Source organism: Octodon degus, unplaced genomic scaffold (assembly GCF_000260255.1).
Source record: "Octodon degus isolate 3935 unplaced genomic scaffold, OctDeg1.0 scaffold00017, whole genome shotgun sequence".
In the NCBI taxonomy this organism is placed as follows: domain Eukaryota; kingdom Metazoa; phylum Chordata; class Mammalia; order Rodentia; family Octodontidae; genus Octodon; species Octodon degus.
In genome coordinates, this window is record NW_004524593.1 from 554,602 (window position 1) to 567,166 (window position 12,565).

The window sequence follows — 12,565 nt, forward strand, 5'->3', positions numbered from 1 at the left end:
TTGTTTAAAATGGCAGCTCCTGGGATGAATATCTTTTCTTCTTCTTCTCCTTCTTCTTCTTCTTCTCCTTCTTCTTCTTCTTCTTCTTCTTCTTCTTCTTCTTCTTCTTCTTCTTCTTCTTCTTCTTCTTCTTCTTCTTCTTCTTCTTTTTGTATTTTAGTAAAGGCCTACAGGGTCTCGCTATATAGACCAGATTCATATTGATGAGCCTGTGTTCAGTATCCCAAAAGCTGGGATTATAGGCACATACTACCATGCCTAGTCTCAATGGACATCTCAGTACTCCCCAGAGGCGGGGTTGACATGGCATGCCAGGGATCAAACTCCAGCTACAGTGTCTCTCTAAGCAGGTGCTTCAATCCACTGGACTATTTGGCTGGCCCTGGGCCTCAGAATTTTCAATTGAAAAATCTGGTACCAATGGGCACTACCTCTTAGAGTTAAAAGCATGGAACAGTCTGAACAAATGTCTGATACAGAGTAAACATCCAGAAATAGTCTGTCTTGATGTATTATTGTGCTTTTGAGGGGTGAACCTATGGCCTGAATCTTATCCTACACCTATTGCATTCATCTGAAAGGAGAATTAGAGAGGGAAGGTGAAAGGGGCTCCTGCAAACCCCTCTGTGAACTGGAAAGATGGTGTCTAAGCCATCCCTCCAAGATTGATGTTTATGATACTCTTACAGCTCTTTAGGGAATAAAATTACCTCTGGCTTTCACTAGCCTAATTCAATGTCTGACAACTTCTCTCAGCCAGGAAGTTATTCCTTCTATGTGGCTTAGTTACCTATTGTCGCAGTTCCAATTTGGGGTGAGGGAAGGGATAGCCCGTGTGACTGTGAGATCAGGTTCTGCTTCAAACTCCTGGGTTCCACACACGTGTGCATGGATGGCTGCAGGGCTTGGTTATGCACTGTCCTTTTTCTTCATCTTCTAGTCCAGGTTTCCTGGGACCCAGGGACTTTGTGTGCATTTACAGGGCCACCAGGATGGATGGAAGGGGAGGAGGCACTTAACCAGAAGGATGTAGGATACCTGGCTTTGTACTCACACCCAGTGTAACTTGTGCATGTTTTCTCTGTATTTGCATAAGAGATTGCACCTGGACATAAAATTTTTCAGTTAATTGAAAAGCAGGAAGTTCTATATGTACCCAACAAGCACATGATGTGGCCTGTCACTTGACAGCTCATTGTGTTGCTTCGTGTCTCTACTCTCCTGTGCTGAGAGAGAGAGAGAGAGAGAGAGAGAGAGAGAGAGAGAGAGAGAGAGAGAGATCCTTTGCTCACATAGATGGGGGAGGGGGAGTAAGTGGGACGATTTACTGGGAGAGGAACTTTATAAATCCAAAATCTAATTATTATGAGCCTGGAAAAAGCCCCTCTGATATGTTTGAGGGAATAATCTTGACCCATCATTGAGTTGGTGGGAATCCTGAATTAATAGCTGTACAGTAGTCTGGCAATGATTGAAGCCCAAGTTTCAGAGCAGAACCATTTGGCACCCCAGTCTAATGAAACAGGCTTGAAGGAATACTGACCAAAGCAGAGGAAGTGAGCACAGATTTGCACAGTGTGATTTGAGACTGCCTAGTGTTGTGCAGATGTGGACTCAAAGGTGCTCCCTCCCAACTCTGCCTTGGCTTGATGTCAGAGTAAGGTGTTCAGTGTCTGTCCGCTGCCTTCTTGCTTCTGACACAGCTGCATGGTATCCTGACTGGTCTGGAAGGGCCTCTGAGCTAGTGGCCTTTGAGCACTGGAAGATGCAGGAGGCAAACTCTTCTGCCAGTGTGACCCCAGCCTTTGAGTCTGACTCAGCATTTTCCCTTTGTAGTAACACCAAGGAGCTCACTCAGAACAGTGTGATTATGGAAAAGTTGTGACCCCCAAAGTTATGTTCAAATTACATGATTTCTCCTCACATTTGGTGGTGAATTTCTGATGTACGTAAATTTCACTTTGGGTCTCTGGATGGATTCCCTGTTGCTTCAGTTACTTAGACACGCAGAAGTTTAAGCTGAGGACAGTCTTTATTGTGTGTAATGTATTATGTTAGGTACTTCACATAGTTACCTAATGTAATTCTTAGGACCACCATGGGCAGCTAAGTGGCATCTTCTCCAGTTAGAGATGATAAATCTGAGGTTTAGCAGCTATTTGAATCACTGATTTGAGGATCCAGAGTTAGAATCCCTCCTCAGATGGATTGTTCAGTGCAATACCTGATGAAACTAGAAGTCATCTGATTCCACTTTAACAATGGTCTGAAACAACTTCCCATGAAGCAGATTTCTTCTCTACTATTGTAGTTGAAATTCCCCCTCCTTCTGTCTCATACAGATTTCTGTCTCTTCAAATTGTTTGCTAAGTCAGGAGCAACTGGATCTCTTGAAATGACACACTGGCCATGCTGGTTCCACTTTGCTCTCCTGTTAAACACTGGTTTCAGAACAGTCTCCCTTTGCTGCTGAATGATGTATGCTATAAATCTTTAGCCCATGTGAATGGGTGGATTAGTGAGTAAGTGATGTGACCCATAGTGGTATCAGGAGGGGCTAGGGCTCTCCACAGGAGTAGCTGGCCATCTCCCCATGCCCATGCGCTGTCCTCTCTTCCCAGGGTGGCATGATTGCTCTGCTGCTGTCCATCTTGTGCCTCGTGATGATCCTGTACACACGCCGGCGCTGGTGCAAACGCCGCCGAGTGCCTCAGCCCCAGAAGAGTGCCAGTGCCGAGGCAGCCAATGAGATTCACTACATTCCTTCTGTGCTGATCGGTGGCCATGGGCGGGAGAGCCTGCGCAATGCCCGCGTGCAGGGCCACAACTCCAGTGGCACCCTGAGCATCCGGGAGACGCCCATCCTGGATGGCTATGAGTATGACATCACGGACCTGCGCCACCACCTGCAGAGGGAGTGCATGAATGGAGGGGAGGATTTCGCCAGCCAGGTCACGCGCACCCTGGACTCTTTGCAGGGCTGCAATGAGAAGGCAGGGATGGACCTCACGCCAGGTGGGATGGTAGAAGGGCAGCCTGCTCAGCCCTTGGTCTCAGGGAATGGGGTGGGGGGATTAGGGATTTGCAAGTAACTTTGGTTAGGTGGGCAAACCTTTATCCTGTGATGACTGAGCCATTTTCTAATCTAGAAAATCAGTAGAACAGTGAAAAATCAGAATCTTTCTACTTCCTTCATGCACTGGAAGCAGAAAGTTCTTTACATCCAACAGAGGAGTGAGTTACAGCCTGTGTAGTATATAATAAGCAACTCTCTGGGAATCAAGAGGATTGTATGAAAAATCAACATGTGTTGACTTTTTTTGTCATAGATTTGCATAGGCAATTTAATTCTCCAATGAACTGGAGGGGACTATGCTATCTGTTTTATTCACTGACTTCTGAGACTTGGACCAGAGGTGTTTTAGTTGTGTTAGCCTGTCTTTGCCTCTGTGGTCTCTACAAAGGATGTATATTTTCAAAGAAATTAAAGGAATGCAATCAAGCTATCAGACTTCAGATGTTTTGTGTATCTGTGGAGACACTGGAGGGAAGTGAGTTGGAGTTAGTCCATCAGAACAAATTCAGCTTTTCTTCCACAACAGCCACCTGTCTCTCTCTTCAAATCCCATGTGCTATGGAGGAATACTTCCCATAGATAAGTCCTCAACAGTGATTCTTTAAGACACTGCCCAATTAACTTTGAGGAAAGTGTATTTGATAGCACAGGCTGTTTAAGACACATAGACTTTTGGTGGGGCATAAAAGAGTGAAGTCACATAGAAGAAAATGGACATTCCATTTGTTATCTGGAAGAGATCTTATCTGTGTATTCATTGCAGTGACACTGAAATCCTGAGAGTGAAGGTGGGACAGGTCCTCAGTAGCTGTCATGTGCCCCTCAGCACCTAGCACAGTGCCAAGGCCACCAAGTAGGCATACGGTGCACAGGGATCACAGACATGGATGGCTTAAGGAGCAGATAGATCATACAGAATCATGCAGCAGCTGGAGGTCACAGCATAGGGAATGGTGTAGACAAGATGAAGAGAAGAGGTGAGTTTGCCTGTGTGTGCACAAATTCAGATCCTTTTGAAACTCTGTGCTGACCAAAAGAAAGAAATCCACAATCTGTGTCTAGACAAAGGGTGGCAGGGGTAACATTATTGATAAAGAATTAGTTGAACTGGATCTTCAACTGTACTCCTCTTAGCTCACTCCTTCTCCCATAATTTTGTTGTTCCTAGAAATCAAAGAAGGATATTTTAGTTTCTGTCAATCTCTCACATCACAAGCTCTTTATGTCTACTTGGTTCATAAAGATTTCCTGGCTCTCCCTTCCTTTGAGCTTTTCTCTTACAGTTCTGTCTCGACTCTGCCTTTTGCAGGAAGTGACAATGCCAAGCTCTCACTAATGAACAAGTATAAAGATAACATCATCGCCACCAGTCCCGTGGACTCCAACCACCAGCAGGCCACCCTCCTGTCTCATACTTCCAGTAGCCAGAGAAAGCGGATCAACAACAAAGCCAGAGGTATCCGTGTCTGATGTTAGGGCTTGCCTAGGAACCCAACTGGGTTCCTGAATATGGGCAGAGGCAAGGCCATTAACACCGGTTGGTCACTCACACACTTACCCACAACTAGGAGATGCCAATTAAAAGCTACTTACTGAAAAACATAAATGTAGAAACCCTTCCATCAAGTCCTTTTACCAACAACAAGGTATGCTTAGGAAAGAATTGGACAAGGATATAAAGATGTGTGTAAAAGACACTATCACAACATTGTTGAAATGAGAAAAAACTGAAAATAGCTTAAATGTCCATGAACACAGAATGGTTTCCGACCATGTATATTCCTCCACTGTCCAACAGCTTACAGTCCATTAAAAGGACAATATTGAGCTATATTTGTTAATATGGAAAGTTGCCCACCTGCTTATTAAGTGGAAAATAATGCTGCTATAAAAAAGAGAAGGTACAAAATAATACCATCTAAAGGGATATTAAAAACCCTTCTCTGTTTCTGCATCAGAAAAAGACAGGGAGTATATGTTCTAAATATTAACAGAGTTCCTTCTTGAGTTAGAATATATAGAGGATACCAGAGTTGTTCTCTTACGTATTTTAGTGTATTTTCTCTATTCTCTCATATGTGTGAAATATGTATTAATTGAAGAAGCAGGAAAAAAAAGCACAAATGTATGATTTTCTTTGCTGCCATTGCATCATTCCATCCTATTAACCAGAATTATTAACCAGCATCCTAATCTCTGATAACAGTTTCCCTTTCTTGTTTCTCCCACCCTGGCATGCTGTCCAGCAGGTAACCCCCAGAAGCCCCAGTCCCCTTGCCTACTTCTCTCAGATTGCTAGGCAACGCCCTGTTATTTTGGCAGGCTTTTCTGCTGAACTCGCCCAGTGATTTGGTGCCATGAGGACTCCCCTGAAACCGCTGTCTCTCGCTTGCTTCTTTTCCTTCCAGCTGGTTCCGCTTTCTTGAACCCTGAAGGGGACTCTGGCACAGAAGCGGAAAATGACCCTCAGCTGACCTTCTACACGGATCCCTCCCGCAGCCGGAGGCGCAGTAGAGGTAGGAAGGGCAGTGGGTCGGGAAGATGGGCTGGTGTGGAGGCAGGAAAGGCAGGAGAGACTGGGCCTGGAGCCGGCTCTGGGAGCGAGAGCCAATCGATGCAGGGCAAATGTTTGGACCATGATTGGTGTTTCCTCTTAAGGAAGAAAGAAGAACCTAGAGTGGAAAATTTCAGAGAATCATCTCTCCCAGATAATGGCACTCTCAAACAAGTTTTCAAGTTGTTTGAAAGGCTATTTCTTGGTCAGAAGACTCTCAGTTCCTTCTGCAAGCCTCAGGAGTCATATTTTGCTGTTGAGACATAAGAAATAAAGTTGACAACGTGTGTTTTATGTGAAAAAACTGGGGACTATTTGGATCCCTCGCTTACTCACAGGCCCTGGGCTTGGAATTGAGCTTGGCAGGAATGTGAGGTGGGGGCAGAGAAGCTGAAGAATGATCTAGGTCAGGCTTGGACTGTTAAGTCCTTACCCTGACCCCACAGGATTTTAGGGCCTCGGCCTCCAGCCCCCTCTTCTGGAAGTGTTCAGAGGGCTAGCCCATGCTCATCACTTTCCTTGCAGCCCCTGCAGGGGCCACCCCATGGTGATGCTAGGGACTCACAGATGGCAGATGTAGCTGTCATCGACCATGGCTTTCCTAGTGTCACCATCGTCCCTGCAAGAGTTCTGTGTTCAGACACCAGTGAGCTTCACCATTCACTTGCTGTGTGATACTGGACAAGGGCAACAACTTCTCTGCATCTCGGTTTCCTTGTGTATCACATGTGTACATGCCTTGTGTGTAGGGCTGCTGTCAGGATCAGACTATACCAAGATGCATGGGGGCTGGGGGGGATTCTAAAGCACTGTGAAGCCCCTGTTGCTGCAGTTGGACTTCTCTGTAGTGCAGCCCCAGGTTTGCACAGTATGCACATTCAGAAGTTTCAGACAGGGTGCCCTGGAGGTGTAGTGGGGGCCCTGGAGGTGTGCTTGAGTGGCACATGCCCCAGACAGTGCCCAACTCGTGCCCATCGGGAAACACATATTGCCTCTGTCCTGTGTCCACTTGAATTCTCCTCATACAGGGGATGCTCTTTCTAGAGACTGGAGAACAGCTGTCCAATTGTAACTTCAGGCTCTATAGACTTCACTGTCATCAACATTGAAGGACTTTTCACCATTTCCCTGAAGAGTTCGGTGGGGTTTGGGGCAGCCTCACTCTTGAAGCCTCAGTTTCCCTGGGGTAAGAAGGTACATGAAGGCGTCTCTCTCCCCGTGACGCTCATCCCATAGGTCAGATACTCACCCAGTCCCACCCAGCCTCAGTCCCATTGGAGCAGATCACACCCTGCTTTCATGAAATCCTATTTAAAGAAATCCATCGTGATGAATTAGAATGTACCTCTTTAGCATATAAAACTGTTTCTTCACATAGCAAGCTCTCCAAGTACATTACCTGCTTACTGTTATTAACTAGATGGTAAGCCTCTTAGAGGTGGAACATACCTAACTATTTCTTCAAAGAGCCTAGGAAAGGATTTCACCTATTAAGGGTGATTGTATTTATTTAATTGGAATGGATGTGTCAATCAAGCCAGCAAATCATTTTAAACATACCTGCTCTGGGTCAGGCCTCATGATCCCTGGTAGAAACATAAACACATAGGGCACTGATAAGACTTCATTTAGTGATCTAAATAAAAGGAGCACTCAGGAGAAAGAATAGTAAATTCTACATAGCAGCAGTAGGAGACAACAAAGAGGAAAATAATTAGAACTGTGTTACATACATTGTAAAGGATTTCACAAAAGAGGAGTCTAGGGGAAGAATATTTCAGTGGAGGAAAATAGTGCCTACAAAGACTTAAAGGCATAGAAGAATACAAAATTTTCATGGAAGTGAAAGGAGCTCAGTACAGAAGCTTTGGACCAAGTATAAAGCGAAGCACATTCGCATGGTAAGGAAGAGCCCAAGGAACTGTAGACATGCCTGGTATGTGTTAAGTCTGCAGCTGTTTCTGTGGGCAAATGGGGAGCCACTGGAGGTTTGAAGCCAGGTAGAGATGCTGGTTTATGAGTTAATGATGCAGACAGAGGGGCAAACAAGTCTACCCGTAGCAGGTGATTGCAGCAATGGCAATTATCTGCAAGCAGGGAGGGTGCTGTGTGCTAAGAGCTATAGCAGCAGGGTGCACGAGGACCAGAGGAGCGAGGAATGGGTGAGAATGTGTTCTTGAAGGTTTCAGGGATGTGTTTACAGGGAGTTGTTGTTTGAGCAGCCTTGAAGAGTAGGTGTATGCTGGGATGACAAGGTGACGAAATGGCCTTCTGCGGAGGAAGAAATAATATGTGCAGAGTCACTGAGACATAAACAATGATGGCTGAGTGAGGCAGCGACAAATAGTTCCTAGAATGAAGCTGAAGGTGCAAGTGTAGGAGCTGCTTGGAAAGTAACACAGCAGAAGCTAGAATAGCCAGAGTGTGCTTGGCCTTGGCTAGAAGGGGCTTACTTGGGCCTGCTCTCTCGGGCAGTCACTGGGAGCTTGTAAAGAGCATTGTCCCGGTCAGCTCTGCTCCGCCAGGCACACCTTTGGGACAGTGTGAAGGTCAGGTGAGAGCTGCTGAGGCTGCTACAGAGAGACAGGTGCATGGCTCCTGTCACAGCCTCAGGATAAGATGAGGAGGAGAACAGGGAGGGTGAGACTGGAGACTGGAGAAATTACACGCGCAGCAAGAAGATTTAATGGCATTGGTGATGGAAGGGTGCGGCTTGTGGGTAAGAGGAGAGTGTTGGACATGATGGAAGTTTTTGACTTGAGAAACTAATCAGACAGCAGAGCCGTGTGCTGGGCAACAGAAATAGGAGAGGGAGCTGGGCTTGAGGGGAGATGCTGAGTCCAGTTTTGGAAGGGCTGTATTTTAGTGCCCAGCAGATGTGTTGGTGATGGCTCTGCTGCTCAGACAGGGAGGGGCTGGAGATCTTTAAGTGTGGAAATAGATTCCATCCTGCAGAGATACTGGCTGGATTCATGTAGCAATGTCAGAGCAAACAGGCCACCTGCTACACTTGCACTTTACCTTAGCAGTGAACATTAGCACAGAACACAAGAGCACCCTGAAAGACCTTCGTATTTTACTGCCTTGCTTCTTTACTTTCCCACATCGATTCTGCCTCCATAAGAAAGGTCCTTCTGCTTGTAGCATTTTATCCTTTCCATCAGCTCCCTATAGCCACAATCCCTAAACAAGAGAAATAAAATCCAAACCCCTCCATTCCCACCCGTCTTCACCTGCTGGAGTGTTTCCTTGGACCCAGGAAGGATCCTTCTCTTCCATGGTTACAGGACGGTGCGGAGCTTTCTGGTCTGACTTCATCCACTCATCCAGAGGGGATTGCTCTGTTTCCTTAGTCAAGGCTCCACACAGCAAGGGTTACCTGGTAGAGCTCTCCATCACAGAATTAGCTTTAGCTCTTTCTGGCTCAGGAAACCCCACCTCAGTCAGGGCTGTCACGCTGGCACTGCAGCCCTCCATTTGGGTGCCCTCTGTGGGCAATGATGGAAATGCAATGTGAAGCCAAATCATTCTTGCTTAGCTTAGCAAGCCAAGTGGGGAGAACAGTGCCTTTTTTATAATTCCTCCTGTGAACCTCTCCTCAGGAAGGATGTACTAGATTTGTACCTGGCTCACCCTTACTGACTGTGAGGGTCGTCAGTTAGCCAAATCCTCTCCTATTCCAACTAGTGACATGTTGTCTGTGAGGGATGAGGGCCACTGAGGTCATGTAACCAGGAACATTTCTGGCCCTGTAGGTTAGGTTTGCCTACCTTCTTTATTTGCCAAGCCAGACAGCAAAAGTCCAGGTCAGACTTTCAATGCCAAGAGTTTGACCTACATGTCGTGTTTATTTTTCTCACTTTCAGTGGGTTCTCCCAGAAGTCCTGTGAATAAGACTACCTTGACTTTAATCAGCATCACCACCTGTGTCATCGGCCTTGTGTGCTCCTCTCACGTCAATTGTCCTCTCGTGGTCAAAATAACCCTGCATGTCCCTGAGCACCTGATTGCTGATGGTAAGCTCATTCTTCCAATAATGTATCCTCTTTGCCCCAGGTTGGGGAAAAGATAGAGAACCCCAAGGGACACGATGTTCTAATACTATAGTACGAGGGTAAATAAACCCAACTGGGTAAGATTTAGGAAAAGGTTGGATTGCTCACAACTGACACCACTTTTTTTCTCCACACCCACTTCAGTTTTGTTTAAAGTGAGCCCCTGTCTTTGAGAAAAATGCAAAACACATTGGCTGCTAATAGGCAGATCCTAAGTTTCTCTGAGCCTTTGAGAAGGGAAAAACTGAGTAGTAGAGGTGTTTAAGGATTAGCCATGTTTTGGGGTTGCTTTGCCCAGGTGAGAAATTTCTCATTGCAGTACCTTGCTCTCAGCCTAAAATTTAGAAGTAATACTTTACTTTCATCCAGGGAGACCCCAATATAATGAGCGGATAATATAGGTTCTGAGAGTCCCTGAATCATTTAAACCCACTGCACCTAATTGACTTGTTAATGTCTGTTCTCTCAGTTGCTGTAAGGCTGAAAACAGGTGGGGACTGTTTGCAGTGTGAGAGGGCCTGCTATTTCATGGCAAGTGAAGACAGGCAGCAGGTCCCCATTCCTTGGACGAGTGCCAGTGCCTGTGGCTGAGAATGATGGAGCCATGCCATGGCCGTCACAGAGCTTCTCTGTCCCTGGGTCCCTAAGGAACACTCTGGCACGATGGGCTGGGTCACAGCAGGGGGGATGACATGGCTGAAAGGCCTAAGAGCCCCAGCCTCCCAGCAGTCTATGTGATATCCAAGGCTCCATCTGCTGATTCCTTCCTCTGGCGCTGATGACAAGTGAGGACTAGGGGGAGGAATGATCTCGGGCTGGGACTTACTCTGTCTTGGGTGGCTTGTGTGTGGCTGTTGGATTTGCACATGCACACACGCTTCCTCTCTGTCACCCTGCAGGGAGCCGCTTCATTCTGCTGGAGGGGAGCCAGCTGGATGCCAGCGACTGGCTGAACCCTGCCCAAGTGGTTCTCTTCTCTCAACAGAACTCCAGTGGGCCCTGGGCCATGGACCTCTGTGCCCGGCGGCTCCTGGACCCCTGTGAACATCAATGCGACCCTGAAACTGGTAGGCAGGAGCACCGGGAAGAGGGTAACTGTCAGAGAGATCATGCCTCTTGCAGTCACTTCCTTGGAACTCAACATCTCCCTCAGCCCCACTATCCCATTGTCATCTTAAACCCAGACCATGCAAGTTGCCAGTATGTGTTTGGGCCACCAAGCATAAAATGGGCAGATATCTTCTGCGAAAAGCCTCAGCAGGATCCCAGCTCAAGGCCCAGTCAAAAAAGTCCAGTCTAAAATGACCTTCACAGCCCAGTTGCCATTCATCTAGCCTAGCCCCAGGAACTAGATTTTTTTGATATAAAATTAATGCACATTATGGTAGAAATTTTATAAATGTGTATATAAGCAAATTTTCGTAATCTATTTGTATTTCCTGGATAAATCCATTTAAAAATTTTTGTATCTTCATTTCCAAATTTTTCTCTATTTATGATTTTTAATGGCTTCTTTGGAGCATATTAAATCTACTAGACTTTTCCTGCTTTTATTCATTCAGTATTCCATTATAAGAGTTTTCCAAAAGTATTTAATAATCTTTAGTAATATGATTTATTTTGGGAGTGTTGGGGATTAAACCAGTACCCTTTGCAAACTAGGCAAGCATTCTACCACTGAGCCACATCCCCACTTCAATTTCATGCCCATTTGATATTCCTTCATGTCTCTATCATAGCTCACTTAAACAGTCCTCTATTATTTGACATTTAGAATGCTCTAAGATTGTATTTTTAGTAAATATCATTAAAATGAATAGAAGTATACATCAATGTGAGGGACATGGCAAATTGGTTGTTTCAGGTAAGACATGGAGCAAGATAAGATTATTGATCAAATACAGGAGAAAGACATCCTTAAGTCCATCCATTCCACCATAAGTGGAGCTTGAGCACCTCTGAGTGAAAGCTCAAATTCAGGCCTTGTGTGAATGAGCTTCACTCTGCTCCAAAGCTCAAGCAAGTCAAGGAAACCAGATCTGTTATTCCAGATTGCTTGGTACATCCGTCATAGGAGGGTTTTGTCTAGGGTAGTCTTTATAAAGACCTGTCTCCAGTAGGTTGAATACTACAGATCAATCCTTCCCAGAGAAGTAGTATGACTTCTTGAAGCAAAGAGATAAAATTTCTGAGATAAAAGTATCTGAAACCTCTAAGCAAAATGTTGCTGAAGTCAAGGGCCCACCATTCAAGTTTTTTTGTGTCGTATGCAGCCTCCACCTTCTCTCTCTCTCTCTCTCTCTCTCTCTCTCTCTCTCTCTCTCTCTCTCTGTCTTTCTCTGACTCTCTCTCTTTCATACTTTCTCTCTCCCTCTGACTCTCTTTCTGAGAGAGAGAGAGAGAGAGAGAGAGAGAGAGAGAGAGAGAGCTCTTCAGGCACTGAGGGGAGAGATCTTAACCAGTGTTTGAATCTAAGCTGTTTAGCCCTTCCGTTGCAATCCATTACTAAATCTCTTCTGGAAAGTATCAGGTAACTGTGACATCTAAAGTTCATGTTCTCAGGTTTTAAAGTTATTTACCGTGGGCCCCTCGCAGAGATTCTAGGTCCCCATATGGAGGAGAAAGTACAGCACTTTAAACATCTGATGTCTAAGGCTGTGCTTACTTGCGGCTCCTCCCACGCTGTCAGGCAAACACCAAACCCAACAGATGGGCTGTGCACCATGCCCAAAAGCTAGTGAGTTCTGAAGAAATTAGAATGAGATAATCTCAGAGCTGGGGCCTCTCTGTGCAACTGAGCTGGTCTCTGCTACCCTCACTCACCAGCTGCTTGGATTAGGAAGATTTGGGGCAATCATTGCTGTTAAATTCTCCTCTGAG

General features: G+C 45.7%; 1 protein-coding gene across 2 annotated transcripts in view; it reads left to right on the forward strand.

Moving 5' to 3' along the window:
• Astn1 (astrotactin 1) overlaps positions 1 to 12,565 on the forward strand; it is a 310,603-nt gene that overhangs the window by 136,358 nt on the left and 161,680 nt on the right. For both annotated transcript variants that reach the window (XM_004626776.2, XM_023710344.1), the window contains exons 3-7: positions 2,622 to 3,015; positions 4,386 to 4,532; positions 5,485 to 5,592; positions 9,497 to 9,646; positions 10,585 to 10,752. In XM_004626776.2, the coding sequence (XP_004626833.1) occupies positions 2,622 to 3,015; positions 4,386 to 4,532; positions 5,485 to 5,592; positions 9,497 to 9,646; positions 10,585 to 10,752 (967 nt within the window). The remainder of the gene's footprint in view (positions 1 to 2,621; positions 3,016 to 4,385; positions 4,533 to 5,484; positions 5,593 to 9,496; positions 9,647 to 10,584; positions 10,753 to 12,565) is intronic.